This window comes from Onychostruthus taczanowskii, unplaced genomic scaffold, assembly GCF_017590055.1.
Source record: "Onychostruthus taczanowskii isolate IOZ18803 unplaced genomic scaffold, ASM1759005v1 scaffold3, whole genome shotgun sequence".
NCBI classification, from domain to species: domain Eukaryota; kingdom Metazoa; phylum Chordata; class Aves; order Passeriformes; family Passeridae; genus Onychostruthus; species Onychostruthus taczanowskii.
Window position 1 is genome coordinate 10,243,152 of NW_024500349.1, and position 26,582 is coordinate 10,269,733.

General features: G+C 36.5%; 1 protein-coding gene across 2 annotated transcripts in view; it reads right to left on the bottom strand.

The window, feature by feature from the left end:
* MPP7 (membrane palmitoylated protein 7) overlaps nucleotides 1-26,582 on the bottom strand; it is a 146,022-nt gene that overhangs the window by 41,903 nt on the left and 77,537 nt on the right. For both annotated transcript variants that reach the window (XM_041408760.1, XM_041408761.1), the window contains exons 5-7: nucleotides 21,760-21,837; nucleotides 16,763-16,843; nucleotides 2,150-2,281 (exon numbers count right to left, since the gene is read on the bottom strand). In XM_041408760.1, coding sequence (XP_041264694.1) covers nucleotides 2,150-2,281; nucleotides 16,763-16,843; nucleotides 21,760-21,837 — 291 coding nt within the window. The remainder of the gene's footprint in view (nucleotides 1-2,149; nucleotides 2,282-16,762; nucleotides 16,844-21,759; nucleotides 21,838-26,582) is intronic.

Below are 26,582 nucleotides of genomic sequence, written 5' to 3' on the forward strand. Positions count from 1 at the left end.
AAGAGTTGTTAACACCAACAGTGTTGTTAACTTAAATCCACAAGTGTGGATTTAAGACAGTGTACTGGTTTTGGCTGGGATAGGGGTAATTTCCTTCATGGTAGCTCCTATGGTGCTTTGTTTTAGATTTGTGATGAAAACAGTGTTGATAACACATTGATAATTTAGCTATTGCTGAGCAGTGCTTACACACTGTGAAGGCTTTTCTGCTCATCACCCCACAAGTGAGGAGGCTGGGGATGCACAAGGAGCTGGGAGAGGACACAACTGGGGCAGCCAACCCCACCTGAACAGAGGGACATCCTCCACCATGTGCTGTCAAGCTCAGCAAGAAAACCGGGGGAAGAAAAAAGGAGTGGGGGATGTGTGGAGTGATGGTTTTAGTCTTTCCAAGAAACAATTACAAGTGATGGAGCCCTGCTGTCCTGAGGATGGCTGAACACCTGCCTGCCCAGGGGAAGTGGTGAATTAATTCCTTATTTCACTTTGCTGCACATGCAGCTTTTGCTTTACCTCTTGAACTGTTTGTCTCAACCCACGAGTTTTCTCATGTTCATCCTTCCGATTCTCTCCCCCATCCCACTGGGGAAAATAAGTGAGAGGCTGTGTGGGGCTGAGCTGCTTAAACAGACACACAGGTATCTGGAAGAGCTCAGTGTCCCACCGGAACGAGGAGGCAAGAGTGGAATTTGAGGAACAATCCAAGGATAACCTTTGCCTTAAGCAAGTGGTTTCTTAAGGAGACCTTAAAATCTAGAAGACCAATATACAATGTACATATTTCACAGAAGTTTTCAGAAAATATCTGAGTTATGAATTGCAAGATACTATTATCCAATCCATTTTGAGACACTATTAACTTATGGTATTGAACTCTTAAGTCTTAGTAACAAACCAAGTTTGTAATATGAAATGTAAATTCAGGTTTTATTAAGATTTTTCTAACAAATAAAAAAAAAAAGGTGTTATAATTAACACTAAAAATGGAACTACTCAATCAGACTTCATTTTATACTGTATGTTCAAATCTCCACGTACCTTTCAGAACAAATAATCTTTCTGATACTAAATCCTAAAGCAAGCTTGTTTTCTTTCTCAAATAATGTCTTTGATAAAAAAATACAAAAAGCTTAAAGCTGTTATTCAAATATTTGAGGAAAAAATATGTCGTATGTTAAAACAAAGTAAGAACTTCCCACATGGTCAAACTTGTAATTATGCCCATGGGCACCTACAGTCAGTCAATAAGAAAACTCATTTCGTGTTTATTGATGCCAGAAATCCATCAAGAATTAGAGTGAAGTAAGATATCTACTGTTCTATCAAAGTACCCCTGTCTGTCTAACAGAAGCAGCACTCTCCCACTGTCATCTCAAGCACAGAATGATGGCCTTCTCAAAGTAAGTTTGCAGGTATTTCTCCAGCACTGCTGTCCATTAAAACAAACATTCAGTATAACATAAAACAAACCTCTTACTGGTTTTCAGGATAAAAAGAACATAGTTAAATTTTATACAAGATGACTCCCACTCTACAGCAAATAAAAAGAACCAAATCAGTAAAGCATTTTAATATTCTTGTAATACAACCTAGGTTTAGTCCTTTCATTTTTCCAGATATCCCCATGAAGATATTAACTTTCTAGTATTCATAATGCAAAGTACAACAACAGACATTTTAAATTTGCCCAGATTTCAATTCAAGTATTTTAAAATATGTTTTCATGCTTTCTTTTCAGTGTATTTAAAGGTCATGTTTTTTTACATGAATGCTAACAGTTACAGTTCATAACACAGGTCAAGATTTCTTTGGGGATTCATTCTGTCTCACATTTTAAAGTAAGTTCATGATTTGAATTCAAGATAAAAGACAAATATAGATTTGATTTAAATGCTCAGACTGGCCCACATATATAATGCTTAAACACCATGATGATCACTCATTGATGATGATTATTCATTTCATATGCTTTACTAATAATGACTGTGAATGGAAGCCACAAGTGAATTACTTTATGTTATGAATAATCATGTGTAATGTCTGCCTATCCACATTTCAAGTTAATATCCCCCATTCACATTCATAATCTGAGCACCTCCCACCCTGCACGCAAACACAAAACCCCAAACCAAAAGACAGGGTTACCTACCAATGGTTCCCGGTTTTTGACGAGCCTAATTATTTTAACTGAATCTTCTTCTTCATCAATATCATCAGGCATGGGGGGCAAGACAGGATCATAGTTCTTCTGAGCAACAGTATCATGTACAGACAGCAAAGCCTGGAAACATTAATTGTCAGTATATTATTATTTGGCATCTAAAAAGTTTAGGGAAGGGAAAGCAGAGGATGTTATTCATACCCCGAATCTACTACTGTGATGCAAGTAGATTGAATATAATTCTTGTATACAATTTTACTTCATTTCCAACAGATGAAACAACTCCATAAAGAATATGTTTATATGTATATAATGTATACAGCTAGTAAATTGTGGGTGGAGAACTGTGTCTTCATATATACAAAAACACCATGTGCTTTGCATGCTAGCTTGAAATTACAAGAACTATGAACAGGAGAAAACCTGAGTCTCCAAAAGTAAGTAAATAATTATACTTCCATATAAGTAAAAAGTTTATTTGATGCAGTAGGCAGTCCTATGAAACAATTAAACAAAATAAGCACTTTCCAAGACTTCTGTTCAAGCAAAAGATGTATAACATGAAGCTGTTGCCCAACCATTCTCTTTACAGGAGCTCTGAAATCTTACTTCGTTACTGGATTCCTTTCATGTGAGCCTCAAATTATCTTAGGAATTTTTAATTTATTATGGAATTCATAAGTGACATTGAGGAACATACTACTGAAGCAATTTGTTTTAGGCAGGTGCTTATCAACCACATGTTGTGTATCTTTCCTGCTTCTTTTCCTTCTCTATTGCTTCTCCAGTTCATGCATAGCTTGAAAAACATATTTTTCAAAGAAAAGCCTAACAAAGATTGACAAAAGGTTCCAGCTTAAAAATAAAATAATTTATGAATTTTCCTTTCAGGAAATAAAAATCTTGGCAAAGGAAATGAGGAAGCTCTTTCTCCTAAGGCTCAAAAAAACTCAGTGATAAAATCTCAGTAAAAACACAAAATTCACAGTTTTTTCTAGATACAGAACTCCTGAAGTTCTTTTCTATTTCAAAAAGTCTTCATTATTTGTAATACTCCAGTGAAAAATGGTTAAGTAACGCATTAGCTTTGGTAGTGAAAACTGTATATTGTACCACAAATAACAGCAACAGCCATAAGTATAATCCTATCTACTGCTTTGTTGCCTCTGTTTTCAAGTAGTTTCCTCTCAATATGTGAGTATTTAACAGCCATTCTTATTAAAGGACAGAAAATGGTGACATTTCTCTGATGCCAGTTTCCTTGCTACTTAGTAATTGGTGGCCAGTATTTGACTGAGTACACAAATGACCAGAAACTCTTAATGTTCTCAAGGACAATACAACTGTTTTTAAAAAACATGACACTTCCATTATGCTGTTCCAGGGTTTTTCTTTTCCTGAATGGAGGAAACTTTTAACAAAAAACAATTTCCAGACAATGCTACAAGCTAGCATGTCAAAAGCTGAAGGCAAAGAGCATATGGTAATCTTCAAATTCTGAAGTGTAAATTTAAACTTAGGGTTTCAACAAAACAAACACACAGGAAGATCATGCCTGCTTCATGATAAATTACTATTGTTTTACTAATCTTTATGCACATTGTACAATTTCATAAAAGCACTTCAACACACTAATTATTTCTGTTTTTCTTCCCAATACACAGTTATGAATTTATACTATTTACCATCAGAAATTACCATCTTCCTCCAATGAATGATCAGTTTTACTTTAGATCTGAGCTAAAAACCTCAGGCTAGCAATTATGGATCCTCCTGGAAATGTTTATTGTGATGCATTACATATGTAAAAGCCATGCAATCACATGCAGTCCTCTAAGATGTATGTGAAATATCAAAGTTACACTAAAACAAAAGTAGTGTTTGCTTTTACTTCAGGCTACTTAAAGTTAAGACTTCTTAAACTAGTCTTCTGCAATTACATTTTCCACATAAAGCTAGGGCACATTCATGGACTGGTTCAATTTAATGAGGTTCTATACTGCAGTTTAAAAACAATCAGGCAGATAGAGAAAACAGATGAAAATAATACAAAGTACCATTTCCAGAGTAAAAGGCAGACACTTAAAACATGCTCCAAAGAACCTACCTTTGACAATGAAACTTGCAAAACCAATTCTGAATTATGCCACCAGTGTCAATAAGACACTTCCCTGCTCTGACTGCCAGATCAGGATCCTGGACACTGCATACAAAACAACGATGCATCCCAAGTACTACAAACCAATACCAATCAATGCCTGGTATTTATGATGCTTTTCTTCACTCCAACTACACAACTACAACTTATCAACCCATTCCATTCTTCCCCCAAAAAACATATTAAACCACAATGTATTATGGTTAGCCATGTAACATCTTTTCCTCAAACTGCAGCACTACTTTATCTCAGTGCAAAGGTATATATTTCAGATAAGAGCAGGAATGCCAGAAACAATGTGTCTTTTCTCAGTCAAGCTTTCAGAAGAGCTTCTGTCACCACAAACTTGTTTATGATGTACAGTAACATGCTAAGATTTCTTTCCTTCTTGTCTTCTATTGCTGCTTTTTTTAACACACCACACTCTGCCCACTGTAACTGCTCTGAAATAGTCATCAGATTTTGGGCAATAACTAATTTGCAAAGAAAACTTTAAAAGCCATTTTGATTTCACTTAATGTGTCCAACTATAAGTGATCAGTCTGTCCTTGAGAGCCTTCTGTATTATTTGAATACAAGAATAAACTGCTGTATGCACAGATCTTCAGCAGAATCTTTGTACCATTCAATTAATATAGTATAAAAAAGATGTATCACACTAGACGTGTATAGAGAAGGTTGGGACTTTACTTAAAAATAAAAAAAAAATTGCAAGTGCCAATAAATAAAACTTGGATCATAAGATGAACAAGATTTACCCAGAATAATTGTGCAGCAAATACACAATGTAAAGATAGCAATGTTCTCTTTTTGTATATAAGAAGTGAAGAACTGATTCATTTCCATGATACTCATTTTTTAACTCTCACGGGAAACTGCAAGAAGTGCATACAAATTTGGTTTTTTTAATGCTTTGGTTTTGTTTTCAAATACACAACTCTTCAGAATTATGTACATAGGATCCGAGATTTGGGTCATGTATATTTAAGCACCTCTGGAGAAAAAGATTTTATTTCAACTCTAAGTTCTATGCTCATGATTCACTAATATAAACATGGTCCATATTTAGAACTTGAAAGGAGGTATGATTCAAACTCCTGCGCTACCTAAATATAAATATTGATGTTCAGCTAAATTCTTAGACATGATCTAGCTGGAAATGAATACTTTCATCGGACCTCTGAAATGTCTAATAACTAGCGCTATATTTTTCATATTAAAACTATCACTGATCATTTCACAGTTTATAAATTGAAATTTTACACTATCAACTTACATGAAGAAAACCTGACACTGGAAACGTTGTAAGTTCTTTTTCTTAAACAGTTCTGAAATTTTAAATGTTTATTTAAATTGAGAATGTTATTAATGAAAACAGTTCTACACTTTGAAAAATGTGTATCACTTAACTAGACTAATTACATTTTTGCTATTATAAAATAATGACAAATTTCATATTATTTTTTGCTTCTCCTTATATTTTGAGATCTGTAAGAGTAAAAATACAGCAGCAGCCCCTGATTCATGAACACAGCTCCTTATGTTTTTAAATTCTCATTATTAAAAAAAAATCTCCATCTAAGCTTTATTTTTCATAGATGCTTTCTGTTCAGTAGTCTAGAAAAGCCTTTTAGAAAACGGTAAGTTAAAGAAGTGAAACAGAATGGGTGAAGAAACAGAAGCAGCCTCTTTCTTAATAGTACTTGGAAAAAATAATTATTAGAAATTTAAATAGTGAATAGTGATCAACAGTAACTTTGCAGTAACTCAAACCAACCTTTAGGAGAGCCAACAGCTGCAACACTGCAACAGTGCAGCACTGCCAACCCAGCGGTGCTGACCCCGCCTGTGCAGCACATTACTGCCCTGGCAGCAGAGTCAGCAAAATGGAACAAAATGGCCCATGACTGTGCTGTCCCAGTGCACAGCTTGGATCATTAGCACCAGCCACCTCCTCTGGCAGTTCAGCTTGAACTCCATCAGGTGAGACAGACATTTTCCCACCTCTTTGCTTTGCCATGGCGCCAGTAACTGCCACTGAGGCTGGCACGGGAAAGTTTCACTTGAGGAGAAAAGTAACTTTATCAGCAACCACAGCAATGTGCCCCTGAACTCAACTGGCAGAGCTCATCCTCCAGAGAGCTCTAGCCATATTACGCTTTCCTTTGAGATAAGGTTACAGAAGAAACAAAAAAAGGATGAAAATGTTGGTGGAGAAAATTATTCAAGATTGGCAAGATTAATTAATGAGTAACTTTCATAAAATTAGAATAATGTGAGTAATGTCATCCAGCAATAGACACCAAAGAAGAAAAGCTGAAAAGAGCTAGGAGAAGACTGAATCACTGAAGGAAAGGCCATTGAGAGCGTCAGAATGGAAGGAGAAGCGCAGAAGTCATAAAAGCTAAACATGTGCAAGAATTTACAAAACAGTAGAATAAACCAGCAGAAAGCTGAAGCACTCTGGTGATGGCATACAGGCTCTAGCCATTGTGTGGTAAAGCAGCCATCAGAAATCAACAGCACCACCAACTCTGCCTGCTAAGGGACTATGTGCAACTCTAACCCTGATGCAAGATAAGGGTTAACAAAGAACAAAAATGCAGGTGAGGACAGGCATCTCAATCAGCAGATAAAAGAAATCACACTAGCTGAACATTCCATCTCAGCCAAAGCATGAAGTATAATCCAGAAGCAGAAGCAAGCAGTAAAACTACAGGCATGAGAAACTCAGTTGTGCTGCTGAAGTACCCAGAGGATGGCAAAAGTAAGAGCAAAAATATTTTTTACAAGATACAGTAATCACCTATCAAGTAGAGAAGTAGTACTATTATTTCCAATGCTGCACTAATCTAATCACTTTCCAAGCACTTTCCAAGAGAAATCTGCCTTTATCTGTTCTGTACAAAATTCCCAAGTTAAATATATAGAGTACATAATGTTAAAGAAATCAGTTAACTTCCAGTTAAATCAATTTGCTTTTGCCACTGAGGATCACTTACACTATTCAATCAACATAAGCAAAAAGCTTTGACAGGGACAGTAAGAAAAATTAAATAAGGTCCTTTAACTTAAGCATAATTTTATGTTCATAATCAGGAAACCAACGGGTGTACGAAGTAAGAGATAAAAAATCTAGGCTAATTTACTTCCTTCCATCCTGCAAATGATATATTTTCCTATATATCCTTTATAAAATATGCAGAAATTATACATTGTATGACAAGACAGCAGATATGTACAAAACAGAAAATAACATTCCATGCTTGCAAGTGTACTTGCATGCTTGCATCTGTACTTAAACTAAAGTTGCCCTCTACTTTAAGCTTGTCCAGCTGGCAATTAAATCCCTTTCTCTTCCAATCTTGGATGCAGCTGGGTCACAGCAGTGGTTCAAAATAATAACACATACAGAGTATATGTGTGGTTTTGAGTTCTTAATATCTACCATGGACTAATGATCTTAGCACAGCAACATCATTGGATTGATATTCAGTATTTATTACTTTTTCCTCTTTACTACGGTAGACTTTATTCATGACCATGTGAACTGCCTCTCACAAAAGGGTAATTTCCTTGCCTGAAAATGCTATTTCTTGATTTCAGATTCACCAGTCTGAACTGATGGGTTTACCTGCAGCTGGCAGCCAGACGGCAACAGCCAACAGAAAAATGAACTTTCTGCATCTTCAGACCCCCACTTCCTCTGGCTCAGTGTTCACAGCCCCTGGAGATGCTTCCCAAATCAAACTGTTCTCAGTGTTCACAGAAACACGCACTCCATCCATCCGTGTCATCTGGTAAAGGTGTTAATACCCTTCCAGATGACAGCCCTATGTTTTCCCTCAGTTGTGGATAACAGCGAAAAAAGCTCTGATTTTAAATCAATAGTAAAGAACTTGAACAGTCTGTTTTACATTCGCAACATGATTCATATAGCTAAAGTGTCCTTGAAGATCTAAGCCCTGTTTAAGTAACTTCCAAGAGTACAAATAGATGGTTGTCAGAGTGGAAAATGCCGAGACAGCAGCACTGTTACAATATCTTGGCAATCCCTAATCGATTTCATTTTAGAAAAATGGCAGCTTCCCAAGAATATTAAGTGTCTACAGTGGTAGCATGTACCTTTTCTTGGTTTAAAACCATCCAAAGGCACCCCAAAGAAATCATATGAAAACATAAAGAAAGTAAAAGCTGAGGATGCAGTTGTCTTTTCTAAAAAAGCGTCTCTAGGAATGACTCAGCCTTTATTTGACATTGGCATCATGTCTAAAGTCCTCAAAAGAAAAAAAATCTATTGATCCAAAAGGTTAAAAGAATCTGAATAAACCTAGTTCCTCCGGAAAATAACGACATGTATTGATCTATGATAAGGAGGTCTTAAATTCAGCTATAGAGTACTGCTACTACATGGGAACCTAAATAAAAATGAAGTAGAAAAAAGGAGACTGTTGAATGGAGAGTCCAAACACAATATGGTCCAACAAATGCAAAAGAAAAACACCACTGAAGGAAAAAGCAGAGTAAAAAGATTACATCTAAAAAAAGATGCGACTTGCTTTATATTGTGTAGTTTCTCCATTTTACTAGTTATTTTCAGTAGATTAATGGAATTACTACTTGAAAGGGATGTGGATTTTATCTGTCGTGACTTATTCCTCCTCCTAAATTACTGGCTTCAGCAACATTGCCAACTTTTATGATCTGTATTTGAATGCTGTAGTTACATGCATGCAATTCTGCATTCTTAGGTGGGTGAGAGTTGGTTCCCTCATGTTGGAAAGTTTGTATATATAACCAAAGAATTTCTTTGATTTACTTTTCAGATTTTATATTTTCTGCTGCCAACCTGCCTGGCTTCACTTTTGTTTATGTTACCTATCACTTTGTTTATTATATGTTGGCTGCTAGTGAGCATTCTCGTATCCATACGTCTAAGATTGACAGACAAGCTCCGCACTGGACATGAGCGGAGTTATCACCAGATGGACCTGAGAGCATTTCCAGAGTAACACGATGGTTGTTACTTAAGTATTCTCATGCAGTATATTCATTCACCTCCCTTCTATCATTTTGTCTCAATGCTTATAATATGTTGTATGTTGTTACATGCCAGTTCCTACAACAATAAGAGTGTGCCACAACTGGTTTCTGATTTTCTCTGCCTGACAGATGTGAAAAATCAAGGTTTTTCTTGCTGTTTTTAAAAGGAATATTTCACCATTATGTATATATGTATTTTTTTTCCTTATTCCATGCAAGCAACATTCCAAAAATAAAGACAGCAACATATTTTCCCAGCTCTCCTTATGCAGAAGAATTTTCTTTATAGTTTTTTTTAATTATGGGTGCAAGCAGAAATGGAAATCAGAATTCAAGGTCTAAAGCTGAAATGAGTTACAAATAAAATATATTTTTCCTCCAGCTGGTTGCCAAAATATGTGATGGATAGCTTCCCAAAGTGGCAAATAATTCAAAGACACAAAACACTGGGCAGAAGGATTTCAGCCATTTGCCAAGAAAAGTCTCCCAGCACTGTCCCCTCTGCCACAGCTTCATGGCTGGTTCGCTCAGAAAATCTATGGGATATCTATCCATCAACCAATGACATCAAACCATCAATGCTGTGGTCCTTGCCAATTGCTGCAGTCATCTTCATCTATTACTCATGAGGAAAAAATAAATATTTTTATCTCCCTGCTGATACTTCACAGCATACGATCAAAAATCAAGCACATTCTTGTAGGTTTACAAATTAATGACATCTGATTTTGCAAGTAAGGATTACGTAGGCAACTTTTTAGTTGACATATGAAGTTCACTGTACTCCAGCTCACCACATAAATGACTCCAAAGTGTTTGTACAGTAAAATCTCTTCATATATGAGCACAATTCCTACAACCAGTCCTATCAATACATCTCGCAGATCACTGATGAGCAAATAGTTAAAGATCACGGGAAATTACATTTCCTAAACTAGTTTAGAATAGATACTGTAGATACTGTAGCTTGTGTTACCATTTGTAACCATAAGTCTTTCATGAAGAGGAGAACAGACTCGTGCCAAAGTAGAAAACATTGGTACATCTGGAAATACAGGTCTCTGAGGTGACAGGGCCAAAAGATCCACCAAGTGCCTAGGATACAGTAGCAGCCCAAACGTAGCTCAGATCTTAACAGACTTGAAATTTGTGTTTGAGTTCTTCAGATACAAAACCTGAACAGTTGTAGGCAAATCCCAACAATTTCCAGTGGAAAATGTTGACTTTGCAGAAAACACATAGCTCAGTGAAAAAGCCCTGATGGAAAATCTTCAGCAGGTCTAATTACAAAGGAAATGTTGGAAAGAAGACAAAGCTTAGATTAACTTTATTTTTTTTTATTACATGCTACATGAAATGCTTCATTAACTACTCAAAGCAAAAATGGATTTTGTTTTATATTATTATAGCTCAATATTTTCTCTCAGTGCTTTGTATCTTTGTATGTTAAAGTTCTTGTAGAAAAAAGCTCACAGTCTCCTGGACATTAATTTACATTGCTGACTTTCACCAGTGACTGAAAGGCAGCTTTAGAAGGCTCTGCTGATAAAGGCTTAAAGTGTTTGCTTTTTTAACAGAACAAGCCACACTTTGATCTGAACAGTCTATTAGGGCCACTATGCAAGCCTAGTAAGCCTCAGATGGCAGGGATGATGGTATCAGCAGTTGTTTATGAAATAAAGGGTAGAATTTACAAACTTCCCAGTAAATACAAGAAAACCAGAACAGGACAGGACAACGTTAAAGGTATGCTTCATGTTCAAAGAAGCACTACTTCTTTTTTTAAAGAAACCTTATCAAATACAGGAATTTACAGGATTTGAAAATGAAATCTTCACTTGAAAATGAAGAACAAATTGCCCTGGCTTCATTATTTGCAGTTTTAGTTCTGTTTAATGCACAGTTCTGTTCTGAAGGAAAGCCAAAGAGGTGAAATTAGATTAAAATATTTACAAATGTAAATTATTTTGTGACACTGAAAGTCAAGTGTACCACAAATGAATTGCAAATAAAACAGCAAGCTTAAATCCTCCTTGCAATTCGCTGGTGTATGCATCTTTGCCATTCGAAAGCAATTAAACCCCCCACCCCCCAACTTAAAATAAAGAATCTGTATTTTGTATGAACAGTAATGTTCCCTGCCACACAAGTGCACTGTTCCCTTCACTCTGCAAGTAATCTTAAAGTTAACTTCCAAAATTCTGTTCATTATGAGGTAATAAGAGAGAAGACAAGAAAAATACTGTATGTCCACCTCTTGCTTCCTCTGTGGCTATAGGTACAGTGCCCCAAAGTGACCCAAACACTTTACATTCTTGTGCACCATGAGGCACTGAACTCATTCACAGTCCTGCCGGGTGCCCTTGTTTAGGTACCTGGTTTATGTTTCAGACTAGCAGCTGGCAAACATTCCAGCACACATAAACAGAATTTAAACTCCACTGAAACAAGCAGAACCACCATTGGAGCGGCTTTGTTTCCTCCAGGTCATAAAGGTATAATCATTCTTCAGAGTAGTTTTAGCACAGTGGCATTAACTTTTGAAATAATTATTGTTCTGCCCATTACACCAATGACCACAAAGGACAATTTTATATAATTAGAACCACTTAATTTACCCTAATAGAGATTAACTTCAATAGTAAATTGCTTATTTTGATATTTAATGATCACAAAGGTAATTGCTGTTATAAAGACAAAGCAAATGTTATTTAGATCTGAATATGTCCCAAGTCTGTCTCAAAGTTAGTGTAATTGGGATAACATTGTTCAGTGGACTGAGATGGTCATTCTTTAACAGTCTTTTTTGTTTACAGCCATGGCAATAAAGTAAAATGTTAATTCCTATAGTTATTTGTTTCAGTTTTTCAAATAATTTAAAAAATAAATAACAATTATGCTCTTCTGTTATGGCACCATCCCAAAAAGAACACAGCTTCTTCCAGGTTGTTAGAAAAGGAACTGAAACCTAGTTACTCAAGCCAGTTTTTAATTAAACATGGAAAAGAATTTGATCATCTGTCATTGCACATCTCCTTTCTTACAGCGTTCCTCACTGGACTTCTGCCCTGTTACTGACAGAGTTACTCTAGTGATCACTTCACTTCTTCCCATTTCCATCCCTACTAACAGATAAGACCATTTCACTAACTTGCTTGTGACACGTTCATTAAATAACCAAAATTAAATTCCCTTTTAGGTGTATTTTGTGTTAGCATCTTGAATCTTAGTCTTCCAATTATATGTTCCAATTTACACAATTGCATGACAATGAAAAATATTTTGTCTATAGAGAATTAAAAAAAAGAAAAAAGCTCAGTGCTCTCAACAGCAATACTTTCAGATTCATAAAAACCCCAAATTTTTATAAAGACATCTCTCTCAATTGCACTGGTGCCGATCTGATACATCATAATTTTTAAACTTTTTGTCATTATTTTCAGAATTCTCCTCTTTTACAACTCTCCTCTTTAAAGACATTATTTTTTGCTATCACATATGTTCCATAAATTTTGCCAAATTATAAATCACTGAAGCTGAGAACACTTATTTCTTTATGCTATTCATATTTTGTATAAAAGCACTCACAGGAGTGTCCTCTCTTAAATCAGAAACACCATTTCTTGATGTATATCCCAACTATACATTCTAGTCTTCATGTTTAAAACAGCTCAAGAGTTTAACAAGTCAAAATTAAAATGATGGTAAATAACCACAACAAAATGTATTGAAATTTACATTGTTGTGTTTGTGTGTGAGGTGCATGGGCATTTTGCTTGGTTGTTTTTATTAAATTGCAATAGAATGTATATCTTGAAGACACAAAACTTATAGGTATATACACTCATGGCCAGGCCAGGCCGGCCTGCAGGCAGTGCTGTGTAGCTCTGGTCAGAATGGTGTTTGGACCTAGGCGAGGACGTATTTGGGTGATTTGAAACACCAACAGATCAGCCTTGAGTCTGCCTGCCCAGCTCTCTGCAAATGTATTTTAGACTTCTGAAAGTGCAGTTTCAGATTGGTGAAAGGTCTGGAGGTGAAGTCTCATGAGGAGTGGTTGAGGTCACTATGTCAGTTCAGCCTGGAGGAGACTGAGGGGAGACCTCAGTGAAGTCAACAGCTTCTCCATGAGGGGAAGGGGAGGGACAGACACTGAGCTCATCTCTGTGGTGAACAGTGACAGGATCTGAGGGAATGGCCTGAAGGTGTGTCAGGGGATATTTAGGTTGGACAGCAGAGGGTGGTTGGGCACTGGAACAGACTCCCCAAGGAAGTGGTCACAGCATCAAGAGTGACAGTTGACTGTATTTGGTCAATGCTCTCAGGTTCATGGTGTGATTCTTTGTGCAGGGCCAGGAGCTGAACTCTGATGATCCTTGTGCATACACTTCAACTTAGGTTATTCTATACTTCTATTTCGAAGGGCTAATTTCTGGTCTGCTTAAAAGTATTCAACTGGATTTAGGTTCTAGGGTATGGAAATACTATTCTGTTTCTTGATATCTTTAACAAGGTAAAGCAAGATTAAAGAATGCAAACCCTAAGTCCTTATTCAGTGCTGAAAATTAAAAATAATAAGTGTGGCTGGCCTGTATCCACAGGGCTACACAATTATATTTTAAATCCAGAATGCAAATGAAATGTCTAACACACAGTTAAACAAATCCACTTGATTTCCCAGAGCTACATGCTCTGTTCTACTTCCAGAGTTCTGTTTTAATCAGAAAAGATAAACCACAATCATTATTAGTTCATTTAATTACGGTAAGTGATGCCACATTTGAGAGCAGGGGAAAAAAACCCACTCTGTAACTGGATACTTCATGCAGTTTTTAGCAGAGTAGAAATGCCCAATTTATTTTTCTTTCCAGAAGAAAATGCACCTGACAAAACCTTGGAATTACTTCTAGGACATTTTGAAATTCTCAGGTCTGATAAATATAACTGCCTCAGAGAAACTACTTTCTTCTTTAGAAAACTTCTCTGTGGATGAAAATGACAAGCACCACAAACTTGTCAAAGTTTTACTCATCAGATGCAAACACTTAGAAACATATTCAACAAAAGAATATTTAATACAGAATTAAAATAATATAAATTTATTGAATCAGACATGATTACACACCTGTCCCAGCCTTTCTTGGCCCATCAACCAAACCTGCAAAGTTCTCCTTACATGATCAGACTTGTGGAGGCAGTGACTTGTAGTGCAGTAAACTAACCCTAAGCATCCTTCACCATGCCATAAACATTAGAGCAGAGCTGTAGGAAAGTGGAAGCTCTCCTGGCTCCAGCTAACATTGCAGTTATAAATCTGGTCAGGAGAGGAAAGTTTCCCCTGCAAAATAATGTACAGCCACATTAAGTCAATCCCAAATTAAGCCATATATGTTTTTAGATAAAGTTTATGGAACATCATTGGAAAAGACAGATCAGTTATCCCAAGTAATTTCAGGTGTGTAAAAAAGAACTGCTCTAGCCATCATTTTGTCCCAGGAATCTAGAACAAAACCAAGAAGCCCTCTCTAGCCATAAAACTAATAGCAGAGGGCTAGAAAAGCTTATGTAAGATATGGTATAAGCTCAGACACAACTGAAGGGACTAGGACATTTCTGGGGAGGACCTGCAAGTACTGAGTCCCAGAAATGTCCTTACTTTCCTTTTCTGTCCAAGAGAGAACAGGGGAGACCAAGAGAAGAATCTCAACTACAGCCTCTGACTGAATGCAGCACAGTCACCTGGCCAATGTGACAGAGGAGGGAGCAGTGGTAATTTACCATCACTCTGAGGCATGTTTGCCATGACATGCCAGGGGGAGAAGATAATGGACAAGCAAAATACCTTGCATACCATCAGTTCTTACCCCTACAACACATGAACACCTGCAAAGTGCAACATAAACACCTGCAAGGCCCATGCAGGGCAAGGAATCATGCGCCTTGCACAGGATTAGGCAGTCTGGCCATGCAAAGGGCTTGGTACCCTGCAGCTGGGATCTCCCCCTGCAGCCAAGAAAGACATTTGCTAAGTAACTGCAGTTGTTCAATCACATTAACCACTCTGAGGGAGAGGCACTTGTTTCCCTGAAATCCCACTAAGATTATCACATTGCCTTTCACTGCTACCAAGGAACAGACAGCGAGAGTAAGTGTGTGAGGGAATGAGTGAGAGAAAGCAAGAAAAGCAGCGGGAGAGACACCGTTGTGGCAAAGGAGCTGTCTTCAGACTCAGCCCACCAAAGCTTCAAAAGTATGAAGCACATGTGGACAATCACAAAGAAAATACCTACAGTGAAGTTTAGGATCTCTGCAATTTCATGCACCAACCATTCCTCTTCTAATATGCCCTTGGCATTACTTACCCCTTCAAAGAAAAAACAGCTTGTCATTTTACAAACTATGGAAAAAGTACCAGTGCAAAAATCGTCTAAAAGTGGGTGTAACTGATCTTTACAATTTTGTAGCACTTTGAAGATACCATAGTTTCTCAGGTTTTGAGATCAGTATTTATACTTAAGATAAAAGTGCAACTGCCTTTAAAGGAGTTCCTCTCCACTCTGCAGTTTTCATTTCAACTTATCAACTGCTACATTTAATTACCATTTCAATAAGCATCTAAAGCACCAAGGTCTTCTTTATCTTAGTAATGGAAAAAATATGATTCTGTGCATCAACAATGATGCATAGGGGAGATTCTGACTGGATATAAGGAAACAGCTTTTACTAGGAGGGTAATTAGGAATTGGAATAGGCCATGCAAAAGATTTGTAGAATGTTTTTTCCCAGGCCTTTATTTCCAAGACCTGATGGGAAAAGCCCTCAGCAACGTACTGTGTACTCAGTACTGACCCTGCTTAGAGCAGCACATTGAACCAGACAACTTCCACCCAGCCTCAGTGATTCGGTGGTTCTATAGCCTACTGTCAGATAAAAGGTATCAAGTTCCTCGAAAACACCACAGAGAACCCCAGCAGTTTTACAGAAAGATTTCAAAATTAGATGTTTTTAAAAACATTATCCATCATGAATTTTGTCCTGAGTACCAGGCTGCACTCTTTATGCATGATGCAGTTCAATCAATGATACGACTGACAACCTTTTACTAAAAGCACAGTTGTAACAAACTTATGAAGCATGCATTAAAATATAGCAAAAGAAAAAGAAATAATCTACTTTTTAAAATATCCTTTGCAAATAAGTGATTTCTTTAATAAGTACAAGTAATAGCATAATAATTTACAGACAACATTAAATGTGTTTCTTCACAACAGGTATTTCTGATTAACACTGCATACATTCTTAAATAGCACTTGTTAAAGCAGACAAACCCACACACAGCCCAAGGAAGCTGATGCACACACCCATGCAGAATGCACTTTGCAGGTGCAACTCATCCTCACCTTGAGATTGGGTTTTGCAAGGAGTTTCAACAGCTCTCTGATCTCACTGCTCAGCGGTTTGCTCTGCAGCTCCTCAGCCAGCTGGGTGGGAGATTGAATCAACACAAAGACCATTAGCAAAGCCTTGTTTTACCCAGTGCATCAGTGACAACCCAGAATCTATCTTGTTCAAGGTTACTGCTTTCCAGCATGTTCAAACAGAAGCCAGCATGAAGGAAAACACCATCAATCACCGCGCTTCTGTTTCTGGCCCTCAGTGGACCAGATTTAAGCCAGGCCTTTTGGCTCAGTTTAACACAAGTAATCATTTTTGGCAAGGGTGCAGCCAGATCACATTCTGATTTATAGCAAAGGGGGCAAATCCCAGCACTTCATTTAAGTGAATGGTCCTTTGCGTGCAGACAAAGAACTGCTTGTAAAAATGACTGGATCAAACTTTGACACTGTCTATAAAAAACAGTTTCAAATGAGGTGGTGAAATCCACACTGCTTCCAAAAACCCACAGTAGCTGCGCTGTTTAGGACTGGGATAAGAAAGCAAAGTGCCCCTACAGTGCAAGCAATCTGAACCTTTTATTATGTTTACACATACATGGGAAGGAGCTTGTTAAACGTGAGGCAAGTTAATCATAATATAATTTATAACAGGTCATCAGCAATTCAAGTCTGTAAAATGCACAAACTATGTCCTAAAAACAAGATCAGTAATTTATGTTTGGTTAAACTACAAAATTGTGGCTTGGTGAACAATAGAGCAGCAGTTTAACTTTTAATCCCATGGCCATTTGGCTCACATCTTGGGTTTTCTTATCATGCCCTTCTCAACTAATTTGGACCCAAGAGGCATATTTTACTGCAAGATTTCAGACTCAAACTATTTTTCCAGAAGAAGGAAAAGCTAAAATGCATTTCACAACACTGAACTTTGATTTAAAATTCTGAAGCTACATGGCTCATAATGCAAAATGTGATTTCAGATAATCACTTGTTTTCTTTGCATTAAATCAGTATCATAAAAATGTATCAAAGGAAGATTGGCTATTTGCAGCAAGTAATTTTATTTGTCTAAGCTAATTTTAAATTTGTACTTTCATTTTGTATACATTTTCAATATAAATGGATGGATGTATATTTTGCATAATTATATATAGTAGACAAATCTATTTGAAGAAGCCATAATAGACATCAGATATGGTTTGAATACCTTTTTTTCTTTTAACCTTCAAATTAAACAGTGTCAAAAATTCATCACCTACCATCCTACAGACTTTTAACTATAATTGATAGCTAAAAACATCCAGCAAGTACCTCAGTGCTAATATTAACAATGTTTGTGTCTTAATACCAAAAGATTAGAAAACAATCTCTGTAGGAAAGATCAGGATTAAATATTTTAATCAAAGCCAAATATTGAGGTAATCTGACTGCAATTGAGTTTATGTGTTGGAAAAGCCCTGCAAAGCTGAAAATTTTCTGTGATAGGAATGACAGCAGGTCTATGACACGGGTTACCCTTGGTTGTCTTTTCATTCTTTAGATTATGCTGCTCATCACTGGGAAATACAATCTATTAATTTGTGTTTCACTGATGGAGACAAGCAACCACTCAGCAGAATGACCATTTCAGCATTTCTCCCTCAGATGAATTGTGCACAAGTATTAACTCCAGCAGAACTGGTATTGGCTTTGGTGGTACAAATGCAAATGCACATATGTAAGGTTTAGAACAGTGAGAAAAAATACTTCATTACTGCTTAAACAGACATTTTAATCTCACAATTTAGTAAATTTTTTTCAGAGATAAAATAATTTAAAACTTGTTTTCCTTCATGTGATTTATACTATTTTCCAAATATTTTTATTGTTTTAGGCACATTTAATATCTTGTGATAGAAGAGGAGGAAAACAAAGATTGAAAGACTAAATTGTGTTTTCAGATGAGCAAACAGATACCACCTCAGCTGGTCCAGACTGGATTTTTATTTGCTATTCTTGTTGTTGTTAAAGTGCTGAGATTTGAAACAGCTACCAGCAGCAGTACATGGCATACTTGGGACACACTGACACAGTGATCTCCTCCTGTGCTAAAGACTGCAGCAAAAGCTGTCTGAAAACCTCCTCTATGATCTCTTGAGGGAACCACAACATTTCAACAAGTTCTTTATGAAAAGCTGCCACTAAAGAGAGGGGAAGAAAAGCAAGGGAGAGGGCCAGATGTGGAGTGAGGCTGGTAAGGTGGGAAGCACCAAGGACTGGTCTTTAAAGCTTCTGGAGAAAGTTCTGAAACTTCTTTTGCCAGAACAGTCTTTCTACCATCCTTGAGGCCTTATTTGCTGTATACAGCTATCCTGCCAGTGATATTGTCGTGGTTTAGGAATGGTATTCTCCAATTTAGTACTGCTATGCACTAAAACCATGCACCACTTTCCCTTCCCTCTCCAACTGGAGGCACAATTGCAAGATCACAGGATGAGGTAAGAACCATTTAATGGAAATGGCAATGAGATAAGACAATGCACTATACTGTATGTATATACTATTACTAAATAAGTAATACCAACAATATTAATAACAAAAGGTGTAAGAAAATGAATTACTCATCTGGAAAAAACCCCTGACAATAGACAATACCAGATGGCTCTCTCCACCCCCTTTTCTTGACTGAAACAAACCCTTTCTTCATGGAAGAGAGTCCCTTTCATGAACTCTGAACTGACATGAGGTGGTATGGAATAACCTCCATGTCCTAATCATGCCCTCTCTCAGCTAGTGCAAAAAATTAACACTGTCCTGGCTGGAACCGAAAGAGATGTTTACATCATTTGCATGAAATCATTGAGTCCTAAGTCAGACACTGCTGCTTCAAAATAAGAGGAAAACAGAATGTGTGATAAATTCAACCTAAAAGTCCCTGGGGAAGACAAGAGAGAAGGTACGGCAGCTGGGAATATGAAAATGTTTAGAAAAGCCTTGCCACAATTGTTACTTCTAAAACTGCTTTAAAATACCACAAGAATAAGAATACACTCCTTAAACAGTTTTATTTATGACAGCAGCACCTCAGATTTGAGTTTAAAATCAAGCAGGAAATATCTACTTGCTAATAAAAATATTGCCTTCTTTAACTATAGAACAGTTACTATCAGTAGGAAGAGAAAACAGTAATTTAAAGCCTATTGAAATGAATGTGTGTTTAATAACACCAACATGCTCTTAAATCCCTGAAGTTGACAACCAGTCAGACAAACATGCCAAAAAATGAATAGCACTTTAAACCTGAAACTTCATGAGTTTGGGAGTTACAAAGCCCACTGCATGTAATTTTGCTCCCTCAAAATTTGCTGATAGCTACCAAAACACAGAAAATCCTGCAATGTGCCAGCCTGGCTGCAGCCACCAAAGGACATCCCTATCCTGTGAGGCAGTGCCCATAAAAGCCACTGTTCACCTACAGGTAATTAATGAAGAAGCAGCAAGAGCGTCTATTAAAAAGAAGCTGTACATTTGAAGTAGGTAGATGCCTAGACACAATCCTGTCCCAACATGTACACTTAAAAATACTACCATATGTACATAATAATACATTCATAGGGTTAAAAGCCCCAACCTGTCTCAACTGAGGAGGGACAGAGTACTTTAATTTGGAGATTTTCAAAACTATACATTTTAAATGGGTCTGAACAAAGAGTGAGATTGCTCAGCATTTCTAAAAGTATCAAAAACTTAAGTTTTGTATCCATAAATAAGAAATTATTTTTATTAAGAATTTTAGCCCAGAGATCCATAACACAAATATTAGAAAGCATTATTAATATGTCAGCAAGAACTTAATGAAGAGAATTTCAACCAGCTTTCTAATTTTCAAAATTACTATCAACACTATTCAAAGCAATATAAAGGTTAAAAAAATATTACTAATATATGCCCGATGTCAAGGCTAATGTATTATTATAGTTGGTATGTTACAGGATACAGCTCTCCTCCTACTGAAACATGATTAAATTACCACGTATCCTTTTTTCAATAGTCTCAAATAAGTCTAATTTAGTTTTTTGCTATAATGCTACCAATCTCAATTCACAATTTTTAATAATTTGTAAAATTTAAAACTCAAAATCTATTAATTATATAAATAGTTAATATTTTAAAACATCTATAAAGTATGTGAAGTTTCAAACATGCTGTACTGGAAATGGATTCTAATACATATTGCCTTTTCCAAAAAGCAACCTGACATCATCAATTGCAACAAAGATTTCTGGATTTCACCTAAACCACAGTTTATTAAACATTTCTCTATTCTGGCCTACCTCAGGTTCAGTCATAGTTTATACAGGTGTGTTCACAATTCATCTGAATCCTAGAATTAACCAAATAGCAAGAAATGGCAGGTTGGATTTTTTTCTTGAAAATAAAAATTATAGTAACAGGAAATTAACTACTCCATCAATGCTGACCACTTTTACAATTTATTTTTTGGTTATGAAGGTAATTTGGAAAGCTCCAATATCAATAAATCACTACTGTACTTTTTCTTAAATAGTTTTGATTTTTTTCAACAAACCTCCATTCTAGGCATTTCATATGCTTCATTTCTGTAATATTATTTGTCATTTCTCATGTTGTGTCAGCAGTGCTGCTATCTCATTTGTCTTTATTTTTCCAAAGCATTCCTCTTGTCTGTGACTTTCTCAAAACACTAATAGTTGACAGCTTTTCCCCTCCCAGTAGAGTTCCAACCTGTAATTTTTATTGCTTAGTTACTAAAGCAGAACAAGAGGCTACCTAGATGCAATGTTTTTATAACATGCAAGTGAATAAAAATCAAAGTAATATCAGCAACAAGCCCAGTGATGACAGAAGCTTTGGAAACCTTTGCAGCTTCTTGTGATTTCAGCTCAGAGGATTACATTCATATGTTTGCACCATGAAGAGTTCTGCTTGCAGACAGTGTTTTGGTAGACTTGGTACCAGTGATCTCAGCAGGGGACACTTACATCATCTGCCAAGGCTGCTGCACCATGGAGTATGGGCATCGGGTTCTGTTTTTCATAATAATGCAGTTTTTCATGAATCTGGAAGACAATAGAACAAAGTGATACGTTTATTTAGCAGCATGAGAAACAGTACAAAATAACCTTGTTGAGTCTGTTGACTGTAACTAAACATCCTTATAGTAACCTACAGGCAGTAATCATGTAAATGCAATTCATCATCATCCTCTGTTGAAGTGCTAAGAATATGAAATCAGATGGAAAAAATGCTCAGTATGCAGACCAACCCACAGAAAAACTAAACATTTGTGATTTTTCTCTCCTGGCTTTCTCTGTCCATATTTCTAACATATTGCTTCAAGTATCAATTACATTTTATATTGCTGCTGAAAACACAAAGCATAAAGTGTTTATCCCCAAGATGGATATAAAAACCCCTGTAAATTATGATTTATGAAGTGAAATAATAGCTTGCCACCCACATCTTGACAGACAACTTGACAGAGCGGCTGCCATCATTAAAATAATTCAGAAACAAGGGCAAAGAAGTGCTAATATTAATTCTAACACATCTGAAAGAAGGAGGCAGTCCTTCAGCAAGTTAAGGTTTTTAATGAATAATTATCAACATTAAAGATGCACTGTGCTTTGGTTCTTCCTAAAAGAGAAAGGATACACCATTATTTAAACATTGCCCTGTTACCTCCTCCACAAGTTATGCATTTCAAAATTTATATTTTTTCCAGTATGAATGCTTTTAAAACCCAAAGTATTTTAAGACTTCTAACAAGTTTCTTTGTAGGTATTTCAGAATAGCATAAAAGACTACATTAAACATTTAACTTTATTAACATTATTTTCCTGAATATACAAATACTAATTAAAATCTCAAAAAAGAAGACAACAGGAGTCTGAACTAATGCAAATATATCCCATTCTTAGATTTTGCGCTTTAGTTCTGCTGCTCTGAAGGAGGCATGAACTCCAGATGGTTGGAGGAGTTGCAGAAGAAGCTAAATCAGGGACTTCTGTGCTTGGCAAGGAGGAGAAAACGAGGTCTGGCAGAGGCTGTGGGGTGCAGAATTTGGCTGGGGACTCCCTCATGTCCTTGGGAAACAGGATCCCCAGTGATCCAATGACACCCTAGCACTCCCCAGCACTCTGCTAGGGGAGGAGCGGGACAAATGCCAGACAGCACAGACAGATTTAAAGAGCAAGCAAACCACTCTTTACACATTGAAATTGTTCAGAGTTGACCAGATCATCTCCATTTTGCACCAAGTGTTCCTTCCAGCCTTCCCCACTTCTTCCACATTTGCTTTTCTCTGCTTACTTCTCCTCCAGCAGCACTCACTCTTCTCACTGCCTAGGACCCCCTCACTCTTTAATTTAAAGCTCATTCTTTAAGCCCGTTCTTTTTAATTAACACTGAACTTTCACAAGTATGTCCATAACAAGATAATGCCATGTCAGTGACCTTTGTGCTTGCCATTTTTCCTGTCTTCTGCTGTGCTTCATAACCCGAAGTCCACATCTGTTTTTCCTCATTTAGACTGTACATTCTTCAAAGTAAAGAGCATATTAATATAATATAGCAAGGTCTAAGTCTTGATTGATTCCTTCATCATTTCTGCAGCCTTAACAAGATTATTTCAGTATGTCATTGGTTAAAGGATGCTGAAGTTCTGACATACCATGGTTAAGCATGAAGGCAGTACAGTCGCTTAATTTATAAACTGTAAAATAATTTGTTCTCATTTGGAAACTACATGGAAAGCACTACTGTCTCCAGAAGATGAATCTGAATTTTACATCACTTATGTAGACATTGTTTACTCAGCAATTACTTAGAGTAATTCATACTGATTTCACGAAACTGTAAGTGACCGGCAACTTCATATTTCTAGCTCACAAAGCAGAGAAACTAAACTAAACAACTTGGGAGTTGCAGCTCCCCAAGTTTGGCAGAAATTTGTGATTTACTTGGACTGTTGACTTGAATAACTAAAAGGCAGAGTAAATAAAAAAGTCTTAAAACCATCATTTTTTGATTGCTTCGACAACATCTTGATTTTATCCAGACTGAGCTTCTGTCAGCTCTGAAGTCAGAAGCAGCTGTCTATATTACCCCCTAGTTTCTCAGAGAAAATAGAAGTGCCACTGCTGATTAAGCTGCTTTTATCCTGGACAACATGTACATATCTTTAACACTGAAATTAATAAAAGGAAAAAGTCAACCAGACAAAAAAAAAAAAAAAGTGGAGATAGTCTTGCTTAACCCATCTTTGAGAAAAATGTTACACAATTGTAAATTCATGCAACAAAAAATAGGTTTTCAAGAGGTGGCCCAGCATAACCTGAACTTGTTATTGGCTTTATCTATAGCCAGAAATTGCAGAAATGACTGAAAAGAAATTTTTATTTTCCTAAGAGTGAACATTGGATTCCAGTTAAGCATTTAAGGAGAATCATTAAGGTCATTAAGGTCAATCATTAGGGAGGTGCTGTAGAGAATAACTGCCTAACCAAAAAAACCAGAAGCTAAACAAGGAAGCAAGAAAATTTAACTGATACTAGACAGTTCTAGATTTTCTAAATCAAGTTGCAAATTTTATTAATTTACTGTACCAGCACAATGAGTGACTCTAGGGATAAACGTTTCATGGTCTATGGTATTGGTTTTTTCTAAATCAAGTTGAAAATTTTATTAATTTACTGTACTAGCACAATGAGTGACTCTAGGGATAAACGTTTCATGGTCTATGGTAACAGACCAGCACACTTCCATTCGAGATGCAATACAGAATGCGTTTTTCCGTGGTCTGTGGTAACAGACACTGCAACTTCAGCACACTTCCATTCGAGATGCAATACAGAATGCGTTTTTCCCCCAAAATATCTGATTTTATTTGATAGTAGTTTGCATTCTTAGTTGAATCTATTTTTAAAATCAGATCATTAGATCACATCTGTCTTTCACATCTTTGTAATTTAAAGGATATACCTACGGAAATTAATAACCACTGGTCTTGTGCACCAAGATGCAATCACTGTGCAATACAAGGATTACCTTTCTTATTAGTATAAAATTACCACATGCATCATAAAAACAGTTACCTCATACCTCTAACTTCTGGATCAGTAATGTATCCATAAGGCATGCATCACTTTTATATAATACATTCCTGAATGCAGTAAGACAGGAGATTTAGTGCAACTCCACTGATAAAGCAAAAACTTCAGTGAGGCAAAAACGCATTTTCAGGCAACTCCTTCCCTCCTTGTGTCTAAAAATGTATTCCAAGATTATTTGTTCCATAATTTCCCCTACAGATTATAGCACTGCTGACCGGCCTCTAGTTCTTCATGTTGTATATTTAGGTCTTTTTTGAAGACAAGTACAGCACTTGCCTTTTCCTACTCTCTGGGCACGAGGTCATCTCTGTTGTCTTTCAAGAATGACAGAGCACATTTGCAAGCTCACCTGGCAGCCTTTGAATCTGCCAGACTTCAGGGTGATGAATGACTGCATTTATGATAAACACCTTTAGAGAAACTACTGTGCATGCAGCCATATGCTTTGGCAACCTCTCCACATGCTGTCTTTCAGTTAATTATTTTCCCAAATATGAAATTTTTACATCATGCTAATGTGCTACATGTATGCCAAGTACTGCATTTCCAAATTTCAGCTTTTACACAAGTAGAATTTGAAATTTGAACACCTAGATTAAGTGACTACATTGATGAAAATGAATAATGTCAAGTAGCCAAACATAGAAATGAAAAACAAAACAGGACAAGGTGGTGCAAATAGTTTGTCCCTTTACAAACGTCACTCAATGAAATTCAACTCTAACAGAAATTAAAACCACTCTGGAACACTTTCAGAGATGTATGAGAGTGGATTCAAAAGTAAAAACAAGAGTATTCACCTACTCAAAATAACATGTGTCATATTTGTAGCCATGTGTTTGAGCTTCAATCTAAAGAATTCTATTTCATACAAAAGGCAACTTCAGCTTACAGTGCGATACTGGATGTCCAGTAACTCTAATACCATTGCCCTATTTCTACTAGAAACTTAAACAACATATAGAAAATACAGGACTGTATTGCGCTTAAAAATAGGAAATATAGTACATCTGTTTTAAGTTCTTCTGACATTTACATGTAAAGCCTCAATGCTGAAAATCTCTTCACAGATGAGACCAAGTCTGCTAAAGCATAAATTATATATTGTAAATAAAACATAAAAAGCTGTTCTGCTGAACAGATGACTAAGTTGTGCGGGGTGTTTTGTTGTTTTGTTCTGGTTTTTTGGTTTTTGTTGGGGTTTTTTTTATGACTACCTATTCTTTTCACTGTAGAGTAAGAAGAACTACGAGGTTCTGCAAAAACTGACAATCTAGTCTGAAGTTATGCCCCAAGAGGGAAAAATAATCATTTGCAAACTAATACAATTTTTGGCACACTTGTAAGTAAGAAAAATTGTTTCTGGATTTTCCCAGAGAGACTGAATTAAGCATTCTATAATAAAGCAGAGTAGTGTCCTCAGCCAGAAAGTCAGAAAAATAAGAATCTTAAGCAAAAAGTCCTACAAAATAAGCTTAATTTCTCCTTTTAGATTTCTTAATTTCCATGTACAGTTCTAATATCATATGATTGAAAATAAAAGAGGGGAGTGGGATAAGCATGTACCAAAGGTGCCAAAGACTTAACAGAAGACAAACAGTCTTGTTGACAGAACAGCTGGGATAGGAAAAGAGTAAGTGTATGTAAAAGTACAATAAGCAAACACTTGTAACCCAAAAAGCACTGGTCAT